The following is a 23,995-nucleotide window of genomic DNA, read 5'->3' as shown; positions in this document are numbered from 1 at the left end:
GGCCTTGCTCAGTGGGTTAAGGATCTGGCAGCTGTAGCTCTGATTTGACCCCTAACCTGGGAACTCCCATATGCCACGAGTGCAGCCCTAAAAAAGACAAAAGACAAAAACAAAAACAAAAAAAAATCACATCACATTCAATGGCTAAAGACACCCTTAAGATCAGGAACAAAACAAGGACTACCACTTTCGTTCAACATGGTCTCGAAAGTTTGAACCACAGTAATTAGGCAGTAAATTTCCTCCAAATTGGAAAGGAAGGAGTAAAATCGTCTCCCTTCACAGATGACATGATCTTATATATAGAAAATGCTGGGGAGTTCCTGTAGTGGCTCAGTGGTTAACAAATCCAACTAGGAACCACGAGATTGCAGGTTCGATCCCTGGCCTTGCTCAGTGGGTTGGGGATCTGGCGTTGCCATGAGTAGACGTGGCTCAGATCCTGCATTGCTGTGGCTCTGGCATAGGCTGGTGGCTATAGCTCTGATTAGACCTCTAGCCTGGGAATCTCCACATGCCATGGGAGCTGCCCAAGAAAAGGCAAAAAGATCAAAAAAAAAAAAAAAGAAAAGAAAGAAAAGAAAAGAAAAGAAAGAAAGAAAACACCAAAGATTCCATTTAAAAACTATGAGAGCTAATTTAAAAACTCAGCAAAGTTGCAGCAAACGAAATCAATTCATGAAAAATAAGTTTCACTTCTATAAACAAGCAATGAACCTGAAGACAAAATTAAGAAAACAATTCCATTTACAGCAGCATCCAAAAGAATAAAATACTTAATAACGAATTTAACGAAGGAAGCAAGTGACTTGTGCACTGAAAACTTACAAAATACTGCCTTGAGAAATTAAGACATAATAGGTGGGATGACATCCCATGTTCATGGATTAGAAGCCTTAATATTTTAAAAATACTATACTTAATATTGTTAAGACAAAATGCTGCCCAAAGCAATCTACAGATTTAATGCCATCTTATCAAAATACCAATGGTGTTTTCTGCAGAACCAGAAAAGCCCATCCTAAGATGTATGTGGATTTTCAAGGAACCCCAAAGAGCCAAGACAATCTTGAAAAAGAATGAAGTTGGAGAATTCACATTTCCTGATTTTAAAACTTGCTACAAAGCTGCAGTAATCACAATGGGGTGGTACTGATGTAAGGCCAGGAACATAGACAACAGAGCAGAGCGCACAAAAATAAACCATTGCATGTATGGCTAATATATTTTTGACAAGGGTGCCATGATCATTCAACACAGAAAGGACAGTCCTTTTCAACAAATGGTCCTGGGAAAACAGAATATCCACATGCAAGGGAATCAAGTTGGATGCTTATACTACATAAAAAAATTAACTAAATTTAGATCAAAGACCTAAATGTAAGAACTAAAACTATAAACTTTTTAAGGGAAAATCTTCATGACATTGGAATTGGCAATACTTTCTGGGCTATGACACCAAAACCACAGGCAACAACAATAATAAAAAAAAGATAAACTAGATGTCATCAAAATTAAAAACTCATGTACATCAAAGGACACTATGAACAGAATGAAATGGCAACCTACAGAATGGGAGAAAATATTTATATTCTGATAAGGGATTAATATCCAGAACATATAAAGAACTCTTTACAACACAACAGCAAAAATGTAAACAACCCAGTTCAAAAACAGCTTTGCAAAGGACTTGAATAGACATTTCTCCCAAGAAGATGTTCAAATGGCAATTAAGCACATGAAAAGATACTCGTCACTAGTCATTAGAGAAATGCAAATCAAAATCACAATGGGATACCACTTCATACCCATTAGAATGGCTATTATTAAAAAATATTAATAATAACAAAAAATAACAAGTTCGGGGAAGATGAGAAAATTGTAGCTTGTGCATTGTTTGTAGACATATACAATGTAAGCAACTGCTGTGGAAAACAGTAGGACAGTTCCTCAAAACTCTAAATGTACAATTATTATATTAAAATTGCACTCCTAAATATACATTTTAAAAGAACTGAGAGCAAGGATTCAGACACTGTACACTGATGTCCTTAGCAGCATTACTCGCAATAGCCAGAAAGTAGAAATAATCCAAATGTCCAGCAACAGATGAATGGATAAACAAATTGCATACACATACAACTGTGTATGCATACACTTGAATGTGATCCAACCTTACTTAGGAATTAAATTCTGAAACATGCTCAATGTGAATGAATTCTGAAAACATACTAAGAGAAATAAGACAGACCTAAAAGGACAGAGATTGTATAAGTTCACTTATACAAGATACCTAAAATAGGCACATTCATAGAGGCAGAAAATAGAACAGAGGTTTCCAGGGTCTGGAAGGAGGGAAAATAGGGAGTTATTCTTTAATGAGTACAGAGTTTACAGAGTCTGTTTGAGAAGATTAAAAGTTTGGAAATAGCAGCAATGGTTGCACAACACTGTGAATGTTAATTAATGCCATTGAAATGTACACTTAAAAATAGTTACAATGGTAAAATTTATGTTATGTATATTTTCCCACTGTTTTGAAAAAAAGTAATGAAAGAAAATTTCCCTTTGATAAATGCCATCTACAAAAACCTATAGCAAACATCATACTTAATGGTGAAATATTGAAAGCTTTCTTAATACCAGAATCAAAATAAGGATGCCCACTATCACCACTCCTATGCATTATGCTGGAAGTTCTAGCCATTGCAACAAGGCAAGAAAAAAGATATAAATATTGGAAAGGAAGTCATAACATTATTATTTATAGAAAACATGATTGTGTATATTAAAAATAATCAAAGATTCTATAGATAAATACTCAGATTTAATAAGTAAGTTTAACAAAGATTGTTGGGTATAGGTCAATATTTTAAAACTCAGTGGTATTTCTATAGGTCAGAAACAAGTAATTAGAAATGAAAAAACAGGAGTTTCTATCGTGGCTCAGTGGTTAACGAATCTGACTAGAATCCATGAGGATGCGGTTTAATCCCTGGCCTCGCTCAGTGGGTTAAGGATCCGGTGTTGCCGTGAGCTATGGTGTAGGTCTCAGATGCAGCTTGGATCCTGTGTTGCTGTGGCTGTGGTGTAGGCCAGCAGCTGTAGCTCTGATTCGACCCCTAGCCTGGGAACCTCCATATGCCATGGCTGCGGCCCTAAAAAGACAAAAAAAAAAAAAAAGAAATGAAAAAATATTTAAATATTACCTATAATAGTATCAAAAACCATAAAATATATAGAAATGAATCTATCGAAAGAAGCATAGAACCTCTCTGCAGACAACTAAAAAGCATTCTTAAAAGAAATTTAAGACCTAGCTAAATGGAGTATATTTCGTTCATGGATCCGAAACTCATTATAAAGATGTCAATTTTCCCCACATTGATCTACGTATTGTTGATGCAATCAAATCTCAGCAGCATCTTGGTGGAACTTCCAAAGTTGATTCTAAAATTCACATGGAACTGCAAAGAGCCCAAAGTAAACAAAAGTGCTGAAGAAGGGCAAAGCTAGAGGATTTATATTACTAGATATCAAGCCTACATATAGAAAGCTAGTAATTACACTATAAAGCTTGTGCTGGTACTAGGACAGTCAAATATACCCAATAGAATCATATATACATTTATGTACACCAGAAGACACATAACAAATGTTCCTAACAGCCTTTTCCATAATAGCCTCAAACCAGAAGCAACTCAATTGTCCATCAACAGTAGAATGGGTACCCTGTGGTATAGGCACACAGCAAAACCCTATACGGTAATGAAAAGGAACAAATGTAACCATACACAACAGGATGCATCTCACAAACAAGCTGAGGAGAAGAAAACATCCCAAAGAGAATATATTGTATGATTCAATTTCTATGAAGTTCAAAATTGACCAAAATGAATGTATGCTCTTAGAAGTCAGGATAGAAGTTACCTTTGGCTAATGACAGAAAGACAGCTTCTGCAGCATCTTCTTTTTTTTTTTTTTTTTGGTCTTATGTCTTTTTAGGGCCACTTCCACGGCATATGGCGATTCTCGAGCCATGGGTCGAATCAGAGCTATAGCAGCCGGCCACAGCCACAGCCACAGCCACGCCAGGATCTGAGCCGTATCTGTGACCTTACAGCACAGCTCACAGCAACGCCGGATCCTTAACCCATTGAGCAAGGCTAGGGATCAAACCTACATCCTCATGGATACTAGTCAAGTTTGTTAACCACTGAGCCACAACGGGAACTCCTAGCTTCTTTCTTCTTGGTTTGGGTGACAGTTATAAGGGAGTGGCTACTCTATGATAATTTAAACTCTATGGGTGATTTGTACACTTTTCTATATGTGCTATACTTCAATTTAAAAAGCTGACCAAAAAAAGTTCCAATTGACTTGGGACCAACATCAGTGCTGCTAAACACTTTACTGACCTGCCTTTCTTCCTGCTCTTCTACCATGGGAACACAGTGCCAGTGGGCACAGAGAGAAGCCACAGCCTCCAAGCAAGGACGCCTCTTCCTTCATGAAGCCTTCCAAGATTTCCCTCACCACCACCACCACCACCTCCTTGGAAGCTGCGCAGCCTTTCACACAAGTATAATAATTACTCCCAGCACCCCCAGGCAGCCTGTAAGACTGGAAGCCTCCAGAATGCAGGAGCTGAGAAAAATGCTAGCATAACAGCTAACAGCCGAGATTAACAGTAGCATAATAATAACCAAGAGCACTGTTTGCTACACAGCAGGTACTTTCCTAAGCATTTTACAAGGAAACTCATTTAATCCTCCCAAATAACCCTTTGGGGTAGAAACTGTTATTATCCTGATTTTCTAGATGAGAAAAGTAAAGGACAGAATAATGAATTAACATGGCTAACGTCACACTGCTAATCATTGGGAGAACAAGGATTGGAACCTGGATGGTCTGGCTCAGAGATAGGAACCCTCCCCTTGCTTAGCCAGACATCTACCCAGACCAGACACAAAGGAGAAGGTACGCCCCATCTTGTCCAAACATGTCTGTGTGCCTGTGCAGAGAAGTGCATGCGTGTGGACGTGTACAACCTCTTGGAGGCCCAGTTCTAGAGTTAGAGGGCAGTAGGCAGGCCTGAGCCACTGGATCTGGGCTCCTGAGCTTGGGAAAGCAGGCTGAGACCAGAGCATGGCTTGAGGAGGAAGTCCCTTCCCTGTCCTGGGAAGGAGGAGCTGGGGCCTCCTCAGGGGTCAGGCCCCTGTTGACAGCACTCGGGACAAAGGAGGAGGTGGAGGCCAGGGCCCCTGTTCCCATCCTAGGCACTGGCCAGGGACCCTCTACCACCCACCCCCAGGCCAGGGATCTGGAAAGAGCTCCTTGGAAGGTGAAGCTGGGTAAAGTCAGCCTCCTCTGGGAATGGGCTGCAGCATCTCACCAGCCTCCACTCAACACCAACACACTGTACAAGTTTCTCCGTGGATCTGCCTTTACACTCTCCCACTGCAGTTTAAGCTCATCCCCCTCTGCTCTGTCTGAAGAGGCCCCCATGTCTGCCCAGAGGCTTTGTCTCCTGCACTGGGAGGTATGGGAGCTAGGGAGGCTCCTTTGTGACAAACACTTTGTGACAGACCTCACAGTATTAGAAGAGAAAGTCAGGGTTCCCTGCCTCCCACTTCCATCAAACAGCACTCCCCTTGTCAAAGGCCAAAGCCTTGGGACAGAACAGCAGTCCTGGCCCAAGAGCCTCATGGTCCGTGGTGGCCAGAAGCAGCCCAGAGAGGGGGCCTCCTTGGCAAAGGTGACCCAGGACATCGGCTGGATGCAAAGAGACCCTGGCGGGCAGGCCTGGCGGGCAGGGCACAGGAAAAGGCCTGGCCTTACATTCAGCCTTTGCGCAGGATCATCGGGATGACCAGCTCGAGCGCTCCTGTGCTTAAGTGCAGGCATGCGCGTGCACACGCACGGCCAAGGCCATCTGGGTCAAAGCCAGAAGGAGACAGAGCTGTTAGTGCAAAGAACTTCTGAGCCGGACAGTTGGAAGAAAAGCGGGAAGGAAAACGAAGGCGTGTGTCTCCACCTGGCCTTTCCCACTCCCCTCCGCCCTCACCCAGCCCGCCCTCACCCACGCCCGCCCCAGGCTCCAGGGCCGGCTCCCCAGGAAGCTGTGAAACAGGCAGGTGCAACGAGGTCACCTAGTTAACAGCCTCCCTCCCGCTGTATTATTCATGGGCTCCCTTCTTCCGGCCTGAGCTCCAGTTTCCAACAGCCCTCGGGCTCGGCTTGGCAGGTCAGCCAGCCTGGCAGGTCTAGCCCGCGGCAACCCCCATTCTCTACACCCTTTGCCCTTCCTGTCTCCTTCCGAGGACGTAGCCATCCCTGCGCTACCTCAGCCCCCAGCTGTCACACACGGCACTTCGGGGGAGAGCTTTGGCGTCTGTGAGGAAAAGCAAAGAAGGAAAACCTTAGCTGAGTCAAGGACCAGATGCTGAAATTCCTGAAGGGGGCTAAAGGGCTCTTTCTCTCTCATTCACGCATGCACGCAAGCGCATGCGCATGCATGCACACGCACGTTTGACTGGCCCAAACACGGTACTCTTGGACCCATCTATTCCTACTCCTTAGGATGCCTTGCAGTGTCATGCAAACAGCAGTCGCTGGATAATATTTGTCGACTTGTACACTTTTCCCCAAAGACGGGTGCCAAGTTGCTAGAATGGGCATAAGCCACCAAGCCATTCAAAGACACTGCTGTTGGGTTTAGAGATGCTCGTATTATTTAAATCTCTATCTGCATATCTCTTGGAAATCCCACATAGTTCAAGTCATTAATACATAGTGATGACTCATAAATATTTATTTACTGTGATGTCTATATATCACAATTCATTTCGCCAAGCCCCCTCCTCCCCAAATCAAGTAGATTGGCCAGAAGGGTTTTTGCTTCTACTTCACAGAGGAGAAAACTGTGGCTCAGAGGATGAAAGGAGTTGGGTCAAAACAAGGACTGTCTCTGCAGTCTTCACACGCCAGCCAGGAGCATCTTTCTACAGCATCCCCACATATTCCCCTGCCTCACAGCTAGGTTTCCATACATACATCAACATAAGGAAACTACAAGATGAATTTATGGTTCTCCAGTGACATCACTCAAGCCAGGACCCAGAGTCCAGGGCAAGGTCATTTTAGGGGTTAACGTTTGGCCAGAAATACTGAGGGCAGCTCACCAGCCAGCCTGACCAATAGCAGGGGCAAAGATGTGGGGTGGAGCTTAAGCCACAGGAATCACTGCATTTGACCCTCTGGTTTTACAGGTGGACGAGCTGGGTCAGGCTGGGTCTCCAGGTCCAGGCAAGTGCAGAGACCGCCGAAGCATGGCCTTCCCAGATGGACAACCTAATCCTGGTGGATGACCTGTAGCTTCTAAGCTGGTGGTGTTCCCCTCATTTACTCCTATGGATGTTAAACCATTGCCCAGCCCAGGGTTAATCACAGGTATGGTCCACACAGCAATAAAGGTCCAGACCTGTCACTGCCTCCATGCAGACCCAAGGTGGGTCACTTGTCCGTTCTGGACTCAGTTTCCATCTGTCTAGTCAGGGATTCAGCTCTGGCCTTCTCTAAGTATAGTTCAGAGAGAAGAACAGAGTGAGGATTAAGGAATCAGACTGCCTTGGCCCAAATTCCACCCCACCACCTGCTGGCTATGTGACTCTGGGTAAGCTGCTTAACCTCTCTGTGCCTGATTTCTCTTTGGCAAAATGCAAGTAAGAGAAGTTCCTATCTCACCAAGTTGTTGTCAGGACTAAGAGGGATTGAATATGAAGTGCCAAGCGCAGGGCCTGGCACACAGTGAGTGCTTAATACATGTTTCCCATTATTATTGTCAGCTCTGACACTCTAAGTCTGTGAAAAAGGTCATATGTAAACTGATCATCCATGGGTCACGTGCAGCCTGCTGAGGGGTTTTCCCTACGATATACATTACACAAGGTCAAGAGCTACTGACGGACCCCAGAGGCCTAGAACAGTGCCTGGCACAGAGTTGAGGCTCAATAAATATTTGATAAATGAGTGGATAGCCTCAGAGTATTTTTAAATAGTTGAATTGATTGCTAATGCTTAAAATAAGATTTGGTATGTTTAAAATCTGGATTTCCAGTGAATTCTGAAAAGTCGAAGTACCTGCACACCTGGTTAACACACACAGAGAGCAGCAGTGTTGCCCCCCCACCCCCCACTTTATATGGGGTAAGCACGTGCAGTTTGCCCTGTACCTGCCCAACCAGCCTTACTCTCTTAGCCAGCTGCCCGGATAGACTGGGTGTTGTGGGCACCTGATGTTCACCCTGGCCCAGGTCAATCACAGATAAAGTCCAGACAGCAAGGCGGGTCTGCATGTACCCCACCCCAGAGCACTCTGCCCACGGATGCTTCTTCCAAATCCCAAGATCCCCTCCCAGCCCTCCCCTCAACCTAAATCCAGGAGAAAAAAGCAGGGTCTAGGTCTGCTAAGCACCCCAAGCTCCCCTAATTTGGACAGGCCAGACCCTCTCCCCCAGAGAACACAACCCCAAATGCTCTGTGTTACCTCAACTTCCTCAGTTTTCCAAACCAAATTCCTCCTTGCTTGTAAAGCTCCAGAGTCAGAGTTCCCGTCTTGGATCAGTGGAAACGAATCTGACTAGCATCCATGAGGACTCAGGTTCAATCCCTGGCTTTGCTCAGCGGGTTGAGGATCTGGTATTGCCATGAGTTGTGGTGTAGCTTGCAGATGCAGATCGGATCCCGCATTGTTGTGGCTGTGGTGTAGGCCAGCAGCTGCAGCTCTGATTTAACCCCTAGCCTGGGAACTTCCATATCCGTGGGTGCGGCCCTAGAAAGATAGATAGATAGACAGATAGATAGATAGATACCGGATTTTAAAAAAAAAAAGAAAAGAAAAGAAAGAAAACTCCAGAGAGTAAAAAGCAAAAGATAAACTTAATCCTTGTCTTTCTCATGGAAAGTGTGCAGAGAAGATGGGGAAACACACACACACACACACACACACACACACACACATGCAGGAACACCTAGAGGTAAGGTGCTGTTCTAAAATATTGTTACCTCTTCTGGGCCCCCTCTACAAAGAGGGTACAGTTCATCCCTTGCCTAGTGTCTGTGCTGTGCTACGGGGTACTGGGGGGCTGCTATGGACACATGGGCTGCTCCCCCACCTCCCGCTCCCTTCCCCAGCCCTGCCAGGGGCCAGGTCCATGAAGATGGACCACATGTGCCCATTCTCCACGATGCCTCCTCCAAACACCCTATCTTCTGCCTCTAACAGGTCAATTACCCCCTCTGTTTCTCTGTAGTACCATGACCATCTATAATTGTCTCAAATGTATATTTATAATCTATCTCCCCCAATTCAAAAAAGTAACCACTGATATTGGGCAGTTGAAATGTGTTGAGTCCTCAAAAATAGAACATAACATATCTCATTAATAGTTTGTTGTACTGTGAGTTCCCGCTGTGGCTCAGGGGGTTAAGAATCCAAAATAAAAGGGGGAGTTCCCGCTGTGGCGCAGTGGAAACGAATTTGACTAGGAAGCATGAGGTGGCAGGTTCAATCCCTGGCCTCCCTCAGTGATTTAAGGATCTGGCGTTGCCACAAGTTGTGGTGTAGGCCAGAGCTGTAGCTGATTGGACCCCTAGCCTGGGAACCTCCATATACCATGGGTGCAGCCATAATATGCAAAAATTAAAAAAAAAAAAAAAGAATCTGACTGCAGGAGTTCCTGCTATGGCACAAAGGGACCACTGGCATCTCTGCAGTGCTCAGACACAGGTTCCGCACAGGGGGCTAAGGATCCAGCATTGCCACAGTTACAGCGTAGGTTGCAACTGTGGGGCTCAGATCTGATCCCTGGCCTGGGAACCCCTTATGCTACAGGGCAACCAAAAAAAAAAAAAAAGAGAGAGAGAATCCAACTTCAGTGGCTCAGATCTCTGCAGAGGCATGGGTGCAGTGGGTTAAAGAATCTGGTGTTGTTGCAGCTGTGGCATAGGTTGCAGCTGTGGCTTGGATTCAATCCCTGACCCAGGAATGTCCCTATGCCACAAGTGCAGCCATTAAAAAAAAAGTCTGTTATATTGATTACATGTTGAAATAATATTTTGTATATACTGGGTTAAATAAAACAGATTATCAAAAATCATGTCATCTATTTCTTTCAACTTTTTTAAGTGGCTACTAGAAAATTGAAAACTACATATGTGACTGGCATTTGTGGCCTGCATTCTATTTCTATTGGATGGCACTGGTGTAAACGCCCTGCATGAGTCCCCAGCTACTGGTTAGAGCCTGGTGCGCAGGCGATGCTCAGTATTGGTTGACTAAATGGCTGAATGAAAGGCCTCCCCAACAGTGGGTGTGGGACACCAAAACACAAAGGAGGTGGGTTTGGAAGGACTCCCCGCCCCACTGCCCAGTGTGTGCTGGTTTTCCTGTGGCATCTACCCATGTCTCGCCATCTAAGACAAAGCCTCAGGCCTCCGCAAAAGGGGCACAGAGAGGCCTGGCTTAGAGCTCTGTCACCACTGATTCCCGGAGACAACATCAGCTCTCTTGACCCCAGGAGAAAAGGTCAAGATCAGCCTCCTCCCAGGGCAAGGGCAGTCAGAGCTGAAAAAGGGATGTGATGGAAGAGAATGAAGCCCTAGGCAAGCCTGGGGGTGGTGGTGGGGGGATGACGAGGCTCTTAACTGCAGGCAAAGAGCAGAAGAAAAGAGGTGCAGAGCTAAAGGGAGCCCCTTGGAGGGAACCAGCCCACCCTGACCTGAGCCCCAGTGGGAAGCCAGGAGAAGCCAGCATCTCCTGGGGACGGGACCAGTGACAGAAATGAAGACCCAGACGTGGCCCCAGCCACCCCTTTTGTTTTCCGCTGTCTTCCCTCCCTCTCACTCCCTCTCTCGCTCTCTCCTCTACTTCCCTCCCTTGATTTCACTGGCTCCCAAATTACAGCCTTCTTTCAGAAACAGACACAATCAAGACGGTACATAGGGCCCTTGTCACAAATGGCATTGCAGGTCCTCTCCAAATGGAGCATGGCCTTTAAAGAGGACGGCAGTGCTGCTAACAGCCTGGCATGGGGAAGACGCATCTCCAGGGAGGCCTCCCTCCCTCTCAGACTGATCAGCCCTCAGGAGGCTCTGGGTGACTGTGATTGCAGGGTCAGGCCCTGGGCTGCTGGATTTCAAGAGATGAGGATCTGCCTGGCCTTCTCAATACACCTCTGCTGGGGTGGGAGGAGCCGGGATCTGTCTTTTTTACTTTATTTTATTTTATTTTATTTTTGGTTTTTTTAGGGCCACCCCTACAGCATATGGCGGTTCCCAGGCTAGAGTCTGAATCAGAGCTGTAGCCGCTGGCCTACACCACAGCCACAGCAACACCAGATCCAATTTGCATCTGTGAGCAACACCATAGCCCAAGCGACGCCAGATCCTTAACCCACTGAGCAAAGCCAGGGATCAATCCTGCATCCTCATGGATACTAGTCAGATTTGTTTCCCCTAAGCCACTCCTGGGCTCTGCCTTTGATTGGCTACCACCCAGGCCCACCTCAGCCAGGAGAGGGTCTGGGACCAGCCCACTCCCTGACTGTGAGCCTCACTAGCCTGGCTAGTCTCTAAGGATTCTGTGAGCCCTCGGCGTAGATGTCACAAATTCAAATGGCTAGAACGGCCAGGATGTAGTGCAAATGAGTAAAGTGGGGAAAAATGTGAGGCAATAGGGAGTAATGGAGACTGTGGAGAACTGAAGACTATAAGCCACCTAAACCTAAAAGGAGGCCTTCAGGCAAAACTCACGTGGGTGACAGAAGTCAGAGCCAAGTCAGGAGAGTGGTTATGTCTGGTGCAGGAGGGGACCCGAGGGAGCCCACCAACGCACCAAGAATGCGTCAGATCCAGCTGGGAATATACACATGCATATATCAATGCAAAAACTCACTTAAGATCTGTTTACCTTATTGTATGAAATAATTTTAAATATTATTTTTAAAAGAATTTTTAAAATAAAAATACAAATAAAAGGGACAGCTGAAGCTCAGCCCCAACCAACCCCATGCCCACTGGGAACAAAGACCTAATGTTGCCAGTTCAAGCCAGAGTTTTATCATGAACATGCTGTTTGTTTGTTTGTTTGTTTGTTTAATGTTGCTAGTAGCTAATACAGAATGAAAAACCGCAACCACATACACACATCTTCAGGCAGAATTCAATTCCTAAACTTACAGACTGTCTGTCCAGCTCTCCAAATAAGTGGAGGTGTCACCTCTTTGCTGGAATACAACGTGCTTGACACACGATTGAATTGAAAGGGATGATAATAAAAGTGACTACATTCGGCATGTGTCCCGTGTACCAGGCCCAGCACAAAAGGCTTTCTGTACAGATTCCTTCTGATGAATGCTGATAACAAGCCTACAGTGTAATTGGACATGATTCCCATTTAACCACTGAGCGAACTAAGGTCTGGGCAAAGTGTCACGGCAGGCAGAGCAAGGCTTCAGCCCTCGCGAAAGGAAGAGCTGGCTGCTCAGTCTGCTCCCAGCTGCCTCATGACGGGAACGGGTTTCTGATCATCATCATAACGAACTCTTGCAGGAGGTTTTAAGACTAAGCCAAAGAAAGGTTAAAAAAAAAAAAAATGCAAACACTAAGCCTGAGCCTGCTGTGTCACACTCCGTGTCACCGCCTGAGCCCCTGAGGCTGAGGACGGACGTCTGAGAGTCCCCGGGTGAGACAGAGCCCCAAGAGCACAATCGCCAAGACCCAAATACACACCCAGCAAGGAGCAGGCGCAGCAGCCCGTCCCGCTCTCTGGGACGGAAGCGGATTAAATTTCACAGTGAAAGACTAGAAAGCTATCTGTATGGGGCTACTTCTTAAAAATGCCAAGTGTCTCACTGACACCCTTCTAGTCAATAATATTCGTAAAAATATGCATTTTCTACCTTATGGGACTCAATAAAGCTATTTTCATATTGAACCAGAATAAATATGGTTCCATTCATCTCCATAAATGCTCTAATTCTTCTGCATTGACTCTTCTGCACAACTGATCACTCACCACTGTTGTGGATGTTCAGATCAAGATATGGAAATTTCCAGGACTCCAGAAGCATCCCTCGAGCCCCAGTTGTCACACCCTGGAGTGACCATTATTCTGCCTTCGGTCACACAGCTGGGTTTTGCCTACAGTTGTGCCTTTTACTTGGGGCCTGTGCTCCTCCATCCTCCACAGGCCCCACCACACCCTATTGTCTTATATTTGGTGCTGCTTTACTCTTTGGTCAGCCTCCTACCCCTCTGGGCAAGTGAATTTGAGAACTCTACTCCCAGGGCATTTGCCTAGAGCCCAGAACACACAACAAGCTGGGCATTAGTTGCCCAGTCTTTTTTTTTGGTGGGGGGGGCTTGTCAAATATGGCTTTTATTACATTGAGGTAATTCCTTCTCTATGTAATTTGTTGAGTATTTTTTAATGACGGAAGGGGGTTGAATTTTGTCAATGCAGAATTTTCAAGTGATCTTAAGAAAGAGAACAGAGCTGAAGACATCATTTCTTGATATCAAAATATATTACAAAGCCACAGGAATGAAAACATCATGGTACTCACATAAAGGCAGATCTCCAGTAGCTGCCCAGTCGTAAAAGAAACCAACATGACTAGTTAAAACTGGTTATAGGCACACTGAATGCAATAGCCATTTAGTCAACAAAGTGTGATTAGACATCAGTTCCTGAGGATACAAAGAGGAATAAGAGGAGTTCCCGTCGTGGCTCAGTGGTTCACGAATCCAACTAGGAACCATGAGGTTGCAGGTTTGATCCCTGGCCTTGCTCAGTGTGTTGAGGATCTGGCGTTGCCATGAGCTGTGGTGTAGGTTGCAGACGCGGCTCGGATCCCTCATTGCCGTGGCTGTGGCGTAGGCCAGCAGCTACAGCTCCAATTGGACCCATAGCCTGGGAACCTCCATATGCCAAGGGTGCAGCCCTAGAAAAGGCAAAGGACCAAAAAAAAAAAAAAAAAAAAAGAGGAATAAGACACACCTTGCACTGAATGAGCTTACTGTCTAGTGAGGAGCCAGACCACTGCAGAGAAGGAAAAAGTTCGATGGAAGGACAGTGAGGGAGGGAGGCACAGCTGCAGAGGAAACCACACATCCACCCACCCAGGGTCAGTAAAGGCCTGACTGATGGTGACCCCTAGGCAGCATCAGTATCACCGCACAGGGGAAGGAGGCTGGACCACAGAAGAGCTTGTATCCATCCCCACCTCTCTTCCCTGGAGGCCATATACTCTCATCCCAAAGTAACCCATCCAGCAGGGTCCACCTCACAAGTGACCTTGCTCACCTATTAATGGACAAACAGGACTGCGTGGGGCCAAGAAAAATGCAAATTGAGACTCAAAATAAAAAGAAATGAATCTTTTTAAAAAATCCAACTATAATTGACTGAAACCAATGCGTTCAAAAGCAATTAATTTTAAAAAACTATCTTTATATTTTAAAACAATGAATTTTTTAAAACCTGAGGGTTCTAGGAGTTCCTTGGTGGCTCAGAGGGTTAAGGATCTGGCATTGTCACTGCTGTGGCTTGGGTCACTGCCGTGGCTCAGGTTCGATCCCTGGCCTGGGAACTTCTGTATGCCACCAGTGCAGCCAAAAAATAAAATAAAATAAAATAAAACCTAAGGATTCTAGAAAACAATAAGCCTTTTACTGATCTAGTTGTTTTTGAACTCACTGATGAAGGACTCTTTCACCTAAGCATCACTGAGAGGCCCATGACCATGCTGACCCATGTCCTCTCACAGCTCCCTCCTGTCACTCTGCCCCCTGGCAAAGAGGTCAGCACAGAGGAAGGACAGTCTCCTTTTGGCAGGGCTGGGATGCATAAGTCATGCCATGACCTTTCACCTGCGATACTGTTGACCTCACCAAGCCTCTGATCCAAATTCCTCTGAAATCCTTCAGATCCTCATTCTGAGGCCAGCCCTGATGGCTTCAGGGACATCATTATTCCTCAAGAAGGCCAGGAAGGTGACTTGCTACCATGCTTTGGCATCATCCTTATATCTAGGGACTAGGGACCTCCTATGGCACCAGGGTGGCAGAAATAGGATGTCCTGCCTGGGCTGGGGCAGGGGGGATGGGTAAGAATGGGGCTTGGTAGGTATTCTCTCCACTGCAGGCTGCCCCAAATGAGCATTTCTGCAGCTTCTTCTGCATAAGTCCTGTGGCCTGGAGAGGTATGATCAGTGGGTCATTCCACCCATCAGGGAGGGACAGATGAAATGGAGGACAGTTGCTTCATTCTTTCCCTTAAGGGGCAGCCCCTACCCAGCCCCAGGCCTCCTAGAGGCAGAACAGCTTATCCAGCTTGCAGAAACCCTGCCCCCTCTGCCCACTTCCTACTGGCCCATATGCAGCACACATGGCAATGTTTTAATTGCACAGAAAGCTGAGCTGCTACTCAAATCTGTCTAAATATCCCCCAAAGAAAGACACCCAGCAATGGGCTGATGATCCAACCCTATCATAAATGTCCTGGAAAAGAAATTCCAGTCTCATTCTCAAACCTACGTTCTTAACCACTTTGGGCACTCTTTCTGTACCAAGAGGCTATGAGGTGCTCCTTCCCAAGTAGGTACCGTGGACCAGGGCTTCTCCAACTTCACTGAACAAACAAATCGCTCAAGGATCTTGTCCAATACAGATTCAGATTCAAAAGGTGGGGGGGGGGGCGTGTGCAAGACTCTGCCTTTCTAACAAGCTCCCAGGTGATGCAGATGCTGCATGTTCACAGGCTACCCTCAGAGTAGCAAGGCTACTAGACATTCACCTCCTACAAGCATGTGCATTTTATTTATTTATTTATTTATTTATTTTTTGGCTGCCCCGTGACATATGGAGTTTCCAGGCAAGGGATCAGATCCCAGCCACACTTGCGACGTATGCCGCAGCTGCGGCAACGCTGGATCCTTAACCCACTGCACTGGACCAGGAATCAAACCTGCGTTCCAAGACTCCAGAGACACTGTCAATCAATCCCATTGAGCCACAGCAGGAACCCCAATACATGCATTTTAAATTAGGGCTCCAGAAAGGTGCCCTTTAAAATAGTAAGCCCAAAGAAATGAATCTCTAATGGTGAAATTGCAGGTAAGGTCACTTATCAGAAGGGAGAGCTATGTGGAAGGCAACCAGGACCATCCGCCATCATAACTCTCAAATAAAGCCCTTTGGTAAGCAGATGGGGTCGGGGGGACAGGAAGGCAGAGATAGACATGTGTATGGGGGCCTAGCCCAGGATGTCAGCTCTGGGCCACCCACACCCTTGCAGGACTCCACCGCCCACAGCAGAGCCTCCCGGTTCACACCAGTCACTTCTGTAGTACCACCTTTCCAGCTCACTGGATACTCTCCCTATCTGCCACTCTGCCTTCCCACCAACCCAGACAGCACCAAGCACCCCAATTCCCCCAGCTAAGGGGTTTCTTCCCAGCCCCTCCACAGCAGAGTGACATTTGGTACCCTACCCTCACAGGTGCTGACCACCCTCATAGGTCTGACCGCAGTGCACCTACCCTTGCACCATGAACCAAATGTTAACTCCAAGCCAGCTCTCCCGGACCACCGGCTGACGCATCAGCACCTCTCACCTGGCCCCAGACAGGGTCTTGAAGCCCACCCCACTCCATGCAGCCTAATTCTCCCCAGGCAAGAGTCTGACTCCACCCAACACACACACACACACACACACACACACACACACACACACACACTCCTGTGCCTCTCCGGCTTATTTCAAAATCCAGATTGGGGTGGGGGTACTTGCTAAAAGGCTGAAAGGTAAGGGTCAATGACCTATCTGGTCTGAGAGGGCAAAGTATTATGAAAAAAGAGGCAAGCGCTGCTTTCTGAATTACTGGGGATGGTGGGGCTTGCTACTACCCAGGAAATGTTAATTTGCCTCTTAGAGGGCCACCGATAGCACACGGGCTGGGGGCTGGGGTCGCGGTGGGGCGGTGGCCGACGGCGAGGGCACAGGATCTCGGCCCCAGGCGCGGAGGCAGCTGCTCTAGGTGACGGCTTGGGAAAGCCAGGCTTTGAGTGCCCAGCAGCTGGTGCCGCCACCACCTTGGAACGCGCGCGGGCTCTGCCTGCGTCCCGGGTTGACCTGCAGGGGAGACGAGGGGCTGCGCTCCTAGGCGCTGTCTCCTGGTAACAACTAGCAGGGCGGCCAGGGGACTGGGGAGGCAAAGCTCGAGCCGCACAAGGCTCCCTGCCCCGCGAGGGGCGCATCTTCTCACAGCCGGACCAGAGTGGGAAGGTTGCAGGAGTCCTCGGGGGTCTCTCGCGGGCACTGCGAGATGATGAGGGGTGGGAAGAGCTACGTGCCTTTAGGTCCCTCCAATGCCATGCCTACGCCGCGGTGGGTGGGGGTGCGTCCTAACCCATCTCCACTGTCCAAATGGGGACCCAAAGCGCAGAAGACGGGGTTGGATCCCAACGCCCTCTTTGCCCCCAAAATTCTCCCCACCCCAGACCCAGACCCTCTCTGAGGCGCAGAGAGCAATGCGCCGGAATGTTCGCGGGTTCAGAAACCCGGGTGGGGAGAGGAGTGCCTTTCCTCCCAAGGCTAACGCGGAGGGAATTCGAGTTCCCGGGAATCAAAGTTGCCGCGCGTCCGGCCGCAGCTCGGAGCGGGACGCAGCATGCTGGCTGGGGGCCCGGGATGGAAGGAAGCCCCAGGCGCCCGCCGAGGGCGATGGCCGCACCAAGAACAAGTGGTTCAGCGGCTGTAGTCGCGACCCCACGGCTTCAACTTTACCAACGCGTGGCTGGGGAACCGCGCCGAGAAGGCGAGTGAAGCGGCGAGGGAAGCGGGGAGGGAAGGGGCGGTGCGCAGCTCTTGATACCGTGTGCGTGTGCCGAGCGGCGCCGCGCCTTGGGCTCTGCTCTCCTCCGGCTCGGCCCCCGCAGGCCGCTTGCTCGGGTGCTGGCCACCACCGCGTCTCGCTGCCTGCGCGGTGGCTCATCCGCGGCGCGCCGGCCGCTCCGGGGTCCCTTCGGGCGGTCCGCTAGCTGTTGGCCGCTTGCAGACAGCAACTTCAGGCGCGCCGCGGGCTCGGACTAGGCGCGCCCCAATCGTCCCGAAGCTCTGCACCTCCGCGCTCCATGTCGAGGGTCGGGCTGCCCCGCCCCGCCCGGCTCAGGGCCCGGCCGCTGTCGGACGCGTCTTCTCACCTAGCATCCCGCCCGCAGCCCGCGCCCCTCGCTCCTGAGCCGCTGCCGCCGACGCCACTGCTCAAGTCCGCGATCAACTTTCCCTCGCTTCCTCCGCCCTGCTCGGCCCCCGCCACCCAGACCCCGCCTCCTGACGCTCCCTCCCTCACCTCCCGCCTCGCCCAGCCCCCGCCCTCCCGGCCGCGCCCCGCCGCTCACCCTCCCTCCACCTGGGGCCGCCAGGATCCCTGCACCCCCCACCCCCGGCCCCACTTGGACCCCCGGCCCCACTTGGACCCCCGGGAGCGGCGCGAAGCCCTGCCAGGCGCTCAGGGCATGAATATTTTAGTGTTGGTGAAGCTGCCCTCTGCCGATGTCATGGCACCGGCTGCTGTGGCAACTCGACGAATCCCCCAAAGGGCAAGGAGGAAGCCCAAGGAAGGGGCCCCAGGTGCGTGCTGGAACCTTGCCCCGCAGGGCCGCCCGCTGTCCCGCAGAGGGGTGGGGGCCTGGCCGGCCTCCCGCTGGTCCCGAGCCTCCAGCCAACGGGGGAAACGCTCTCGGGAAGCCTGAACGATTGAGCGGGCACACGGCCTAGGTGAGCCTGCGCCATCTGTTGGCTTTAAGCGCCCCCTCTCTGCTCCCAGAGTCGCTGAGCGCCTAGGGGGGCTTAGTCCACCTAGTGCTTGGGGCCACTTAGCTGCGCTTGGCTCAACCAGCTGCCTTTGCCCATCCAACTCACACACTCCTCTCTGCGCCCGCTCCATCAATCGAGCTCAAAATGCCCCCAACTGCTTACAGTCTTCCTGGATTGGAAGAGACCCTTGATGTCCCCTGAGCACCCTGACGCATGCAGGAGACCCTTCCACTGCACGCCTCCCAGCTTCTTTTTCACGTCTGTGGGGAAGAAGACCTCATGACTTTTCCAGACAGCTAGAGTCCCTATTTGCACCGTTGAAGAGGCTCACTGCCTGACCTTGATCTCTCCTTCCCCTGCCTAAACATTCTGAATTCTTTAAACCATTTCTCCTATGATAGGATGTCTGGACCTGTCACTATTGCCCTCAGCATCTTGACAATAGCTGCCTGGAGCCAGGTTCTACCTAGGCTGCTGAGACTTTCCCCCTCAATTCATTCTATCCTTAGCATAGCCTTTCTGGTTGCTCCTGTCATTAGCCTGGTTTTGCCATAATAACATGAGCCTTAGGGAAGTGTGTGAGTTACCTTGTGGTGGAGTCAGGTATTGGACCTAGTATCTGCCTGATTCCAAGGCTCCTGTTCTTTACCATTCATTCGTTATTGCTCCTATGTGCTAGAATGGAAATGGGTTCCAGGAATATGATGAAGAAAAAAATAGGCTTGGTCCTTGTGCTTTGTGGAGCTCCTCTAATGAAGAAAACAGCCAGTCAATGGAACACAAAAACAGGTAAAATTACAGACAGAATCAGTGCTGTGAAGAGAAATGCTTTAATGGCACCTGGTCTAGGAGATCAGGGAAAACATCTTGGAGGAGATAACACTGAGCTGAGAACTGAAGGATAAGCCAATGAAGAGAGAGTGTGTGGATTTTAAGCAGGAGAAACAGCATGTGCAAAAGCCCTGTGATGGGAAGGAAATGGCTTACATAAGGACATGAAGGAGGGCCAGAGAGGCCTGAGCACTGAAGAGGGTGGGAAGGATAGTGAGCATAAAGCCACAGTGGGAGCAGAGGCCAGACTGTGCAGGGCGTGTAGGTCTTAATCAGGGTTTGATCTCTATCCCAGGAGTGGAAGCTTTGAAGCAGATGGTTGGGATAGAGGTTGAGGGGTGGGAGTGTCATGATCTGAGTTGTAGTTGGAAAAATGGTGAGGAGGTCATAGATGACAAAAGCATTTCTTCAATTAAAAATATTGAGTTCTCACCTACTGTGTGCTAAGAATTTCTCAGTTTGCTAGTAGCAAACTGCAACTTCCAGGTCAAATCCATCTTTCCCCTCATTTTTGTAAACACAGTTTCTGTGGACCACAGACATGCCTATCCAGTTATGGCTCCACTACAACTGCAGAGTTAAGGGGTTGCAACAGAGACTCCATGGCCCGCAAAACCTAAAATATTTACTCTGGCCATTTACAGAAAAAGTTGCTGACCACGTGAATCTTCTTGACATGTGGGATACATCAGTGAACGAAACACACACGCAAGTGTGAGCACACAAACCCCTGCCCTCTTGGAGCTTCACACCTCTGTGAGCTATTGCAGCTGTCCTGGTGTCAGAGTCCTGGGCCAGGGTGGTAGTGTAGAAGGGAGTGGGATTTAAGAGGTTAAAAATCTACAGGACTTAGAGTTCCCATTGTGGCTCAGGGGAAACGAATCTGACTAGCCTCCATGAGGATGCAGTTTCGATCCCTGGCCTCACTCAGTGGGTTATGGATCCGGCATTGCCATGAGCTGTGGTGTAAGTTGCAGATTCGGCTCGGATCTGGCATTGCTGTGGCTGTGGTGTAGGCCAGCAGCTGCAGTTCCAATTAGACCCCTAGCCCAGGAATCTCCATATGCCTCAGGTGCAGCCCTAAAAAGACAAAAAAAAAAAAAAAAAAGAAAGAAAGAAAAAGAAAAAAATTCTACAGGACTAGGAGAGGGAGTGACTAAGGGGTGAGGTAGAGAGAAGTGTCAAGGAGACTCCCAGGTTTTCTGGCTTGTGACAATAGATGGAGAGAGTGCTGGTCCCTGAGCTGGGGGGCAAGGGAGGGGACCACCATGGGGAGAGGGGCAAGCACACCCCTGGGATGTGTCAAGGGTGAGAGGCCAGTGTGATGACTGGGTACAGATGGCAAGTAGGCCATTGGACACATGAGTCCAGGTCTTGAGGACAAAGGGCAGAGCTGGAGGTGTGGCCTGACAGGTCTCAGGGAGTCACAGTTTGACCCAGGGTGACGGAGCCAGGAGTTGGGAGGTCTGGGTTCTGACTATCAGACTGCTCTCCAGCTGAATGGTTTTGGATTAGTCATGACCTCTCTTGGCCTCCTGTTCCTCATTCATAAAATGCAAGAACTAGAAGTCTTCTTGAAAGCTTCTCCCATCCTAAACCCTTCTTTCTTTCTAGTTGGCCACCTTTTCTCTTAAACTGTGACTGCCCAGGCTGTCTGCAGTCATTAGACACATGAACAAAACAGCGCTGAATTCAGGGAGACCATCACCTCCTCTAGCAATGGCACCATACATCTGTTCATAGGAACTCTCAGGCAGCCACTTATATTCTGCAAGCATCTGTCAAGTACCCCCCCCCCATACCAAGCACCATGCTAGGAACTGGGGTGTCTGTCCGAGGGCTACCAGCCCACAGAGTTGCTCTGAGTGTGTAGCAGGTGATTCAAAGTAAATTTGGTCACACAGTGATGGAAGAGCTGAAAATTCTAACAGGGGCTGGAGTGGTAACCCAGAGTTCAGCAGCATTAGAAAGTTGCTGCACCCCAGGCTGGAGGGATGAGGGGAGGAAGCAGAGTTACCAGGATCAGGGTCGTGCAGCAGAAGATGGAACCACCATGGACCTGGCTGGTGGGAAACAGGGATACAGCTACTGCCAGAGACACTGCCTAAGGCCAAGTGTAGAGGAGACACCCTGTCTTCTCCCTTCCCCCAGACCTCTGGCCTCCCCCAGAGCATCCCTTTGGCTCATCCCAGCCAGGAGCTGCAGACCCAGGTGGGAGCTGATGTGATTCAAAGCAGACAGAGGAGTACAGGGAATGGATCCGAGGGTAACAAGCCAGCACTGCACACTGGGGACAGAGACGCAAATAACATGCAGCCCTATCTTTGAGGCACTCCTGGGCCAAGACGGAGGCAGACATATAAATCAAGTGGAGTCTGGCAAGTTAAGTGTAGTGAAGCAGAGATATGGCCCAAGGAGGGTGGGGTGATGGACTCTTAAGAAAATTGAGTCCAGAAGGGCTGCCCGGAGGATCAGGAGTTCAACAGGCAGCAAAAGCAGAGAAGCATCCCAGATGGAGGGAACAGTATGAGCAAAGGCCCAGGGGCCTGCCTATGGATACTCCACGTGGGCATTTTCGGACCCTGGTGAGTAGCAGTCTTGCTATTCTACATGTGAAGCAGCCAAAGGTAGGATGGCAGAGTTGGCAGGAGACTCAGAACTGGGAAAAAGAACTAGCACGTTCTCATCTCCAGAGCATTAATCCCTGGGAATTCTAGACTTTCTCCCTGGCCCTCAAACCATTTCAGGGTTGTCCACCAACTGCTCAGAGTTCTCTCCAACTGCCAAACCTCTCCCCCAAACCTTTGGAGCATCTCCTACCACTTTACATGGTTTTAGACAAGTCTTTCCGCCTCTCTGAGATTTGATCTCCACTTGTTCACTGAGATCATGGCACCTGCCGGCCTTCCTCCTGGGACCATGTGAGAGCATTTTGACAACTGTAAAGAACCATAGAGATGCTATCGCCCAGGACCCAGCATCAGGCAAACCCCTCCTACTGAGGGAGCTCCCCACTAAGGAAGGAACGGACAGGACCAGGCCCTGTTTCCACTGTAACAACTGGAAGAGAAGGTTTTCCATTGTCCTGCCTCCTGGCCACAGGGCACAGCACATAGTCCAGGCCAGCCAGTTAGAAGCGCCACTCTCAACTTGGACCCTTGAAGAGAATCACAAAGTTTAGAAATAGTTTATAATGGTTTAGAAATTATGGAAAGTACCAAACCCTGACCGACAGCACTTGAAGCCTGACCTGGGCTGTGTTCTCAGCTGCATTCTTGGCCACCCACCTCTTTTGGTTCTTGCTTTCTGGGCCTTGTTCTCCAGCCTCTAGCTGATTCTGCAAGCACCCCTACCCCTACCCCCTTTTAACTAGTAAATTCATCTTCTGCCAATTGTCCAGAGTTCATTTCCATTGCTGGCAACCATGAGAACCCTGCCTGCTATGGACCACATGAGGATTCTCCTGTCAGTTGTAGGGGATTAAAGAACATGGGGTCAGCATTGCCAGAGTACCTCCAACTCCCTTTCCAAAACTTAAGAAAGAAAAGAGGAGGAAAGGGAGGGAGAGAAGGGAGGGAAGGAGGAGGAAAGGAGGGAGGGAGGAAGGACAAGAAAAAATTCATATACTGGCTCCTTCCACATCCAGATGACCTTGTCCAGGGGTTTCCTGAAGTGGCCACATCTCAGTAGGGGGCTCAAGTTTATCTTTAGCTCGGAGACACAGACTTTAGGGTCCTCAAAGGCAGGGACCATGTCTTTGTTCACTCATCTAGAGAGCTTTCCTGGAGGATCCACAGTGTGCCAGGCTCTGGACTGGGTGCTGAGAACACAGAGAAACACATGAAGTTTTTCTGGTCCTCAGAGAAGTAACAGTTCAGGTGGAGTGACAGATATAGAAACAAACTGTTGGGAGGAATAAGGCAATGCCATTCTTGAGGCCAGGACCAGGTCCAGCAGTGACAGTGGGATTGCCACCCCACCCCACCCCCCTACCCCCAAGAAGGGTGCAGTTAGTCCACCATCACCCAGGAGACTCGAGGAAGATTTCCAAGAGCAGGACCCACTTAAGCAGAGCCTTCGAAGATGCATGTGCCTGGCCAGATGAGACCAGCAAGGGCATCTGGGGTAGAGGGGCCGTGTGTGTGCACGCACGTGCGTGCACAAAGTCACAGGGGGCATCAAATCGTCTGCAGAGTTCAGGTAATGGGGCAATAGGGCTGGACCAAGGCATGCTGGGCAGAGGTGAGAGAGGAGTCTCAGGAGAGGAGCAATGGCTGGACC

General features: G+C 49.0%; 2 protein-coding genes across 7 annotated transcripts in view; one reads left to right on the top strand and one right to left on the bottom strand.

Moving 5' to 3' along the window:
• The window catches only part of CDH23 (cadherin related 23), a 438,655-nt gene extending 420,305 nt beyond the window's left edge, over positions 1-18,350 (bottom strand). For 4 of the 6 annotated variants that reach the window (XM_047759778.1, XM_047759772.1, XM_047759774.1 and 1 more), the window contains exon 1: positions 17,940-18,345. The gene's annotated coding sequence lies outside the window, so the exon portion shown is untranslated. Of the gene's footprint in view, positions 1-17,939 lie in introns of all 6 variants that reach the window. The other 2 variants (XM_047759777.1, XM_047759776.1) reach the window with 2 other exon arrangements.
• LOC125116969 (proline-rich protein 36-like) lies at positions 18,199-18,910 on the top strand. The gene is made up of 2 exons (XM_047762663.1): positions 18,199-18,697; positions 18,894-18,910. The coding sequence occupies exons 1-2, from the start codon at positions 18,199-18,201 to the stop codon at positions 18,908-18,910; spliced, it is 516 nt and encodes a 171-aa protein (XP_047618619.1).
• Positions 18,911-23,995: the final 5,085 nt, after the last annotated feature.

Source organism: Phacochoerus africanus, chromosome 15 (genome assembly GCF_016906955.1).
Source record: "Phacochoerus africanus isolate WHEZ1 chromosome 15, ROS_Pafr_v1, whole genome shotgun sequence".
In the NCBI taxonomy this organism is placed as follows: domain Eukaryota; kingdom Metazoa; phylum Chordata; class Mammalia; order Artiodactyla; family Suidae; genus Phacochoerus; species Phacochoerus africanus.
The sequence above is the reverse complement of the archived record's forward strand: the minus strand, read 5'-3'. Positions and strand labels throughout refer to the sequence as shown.

What these genes read in the sequence shown, in the direction of transcription:
- LOC125116969 (XM_047762663.1), top strand. Translation starts at nt 18,199, where the DNA reads ATGTCGAGGGTCGGGCTGCCCCGCCCCGCCCGGCTCAGGGCCCGGCCG.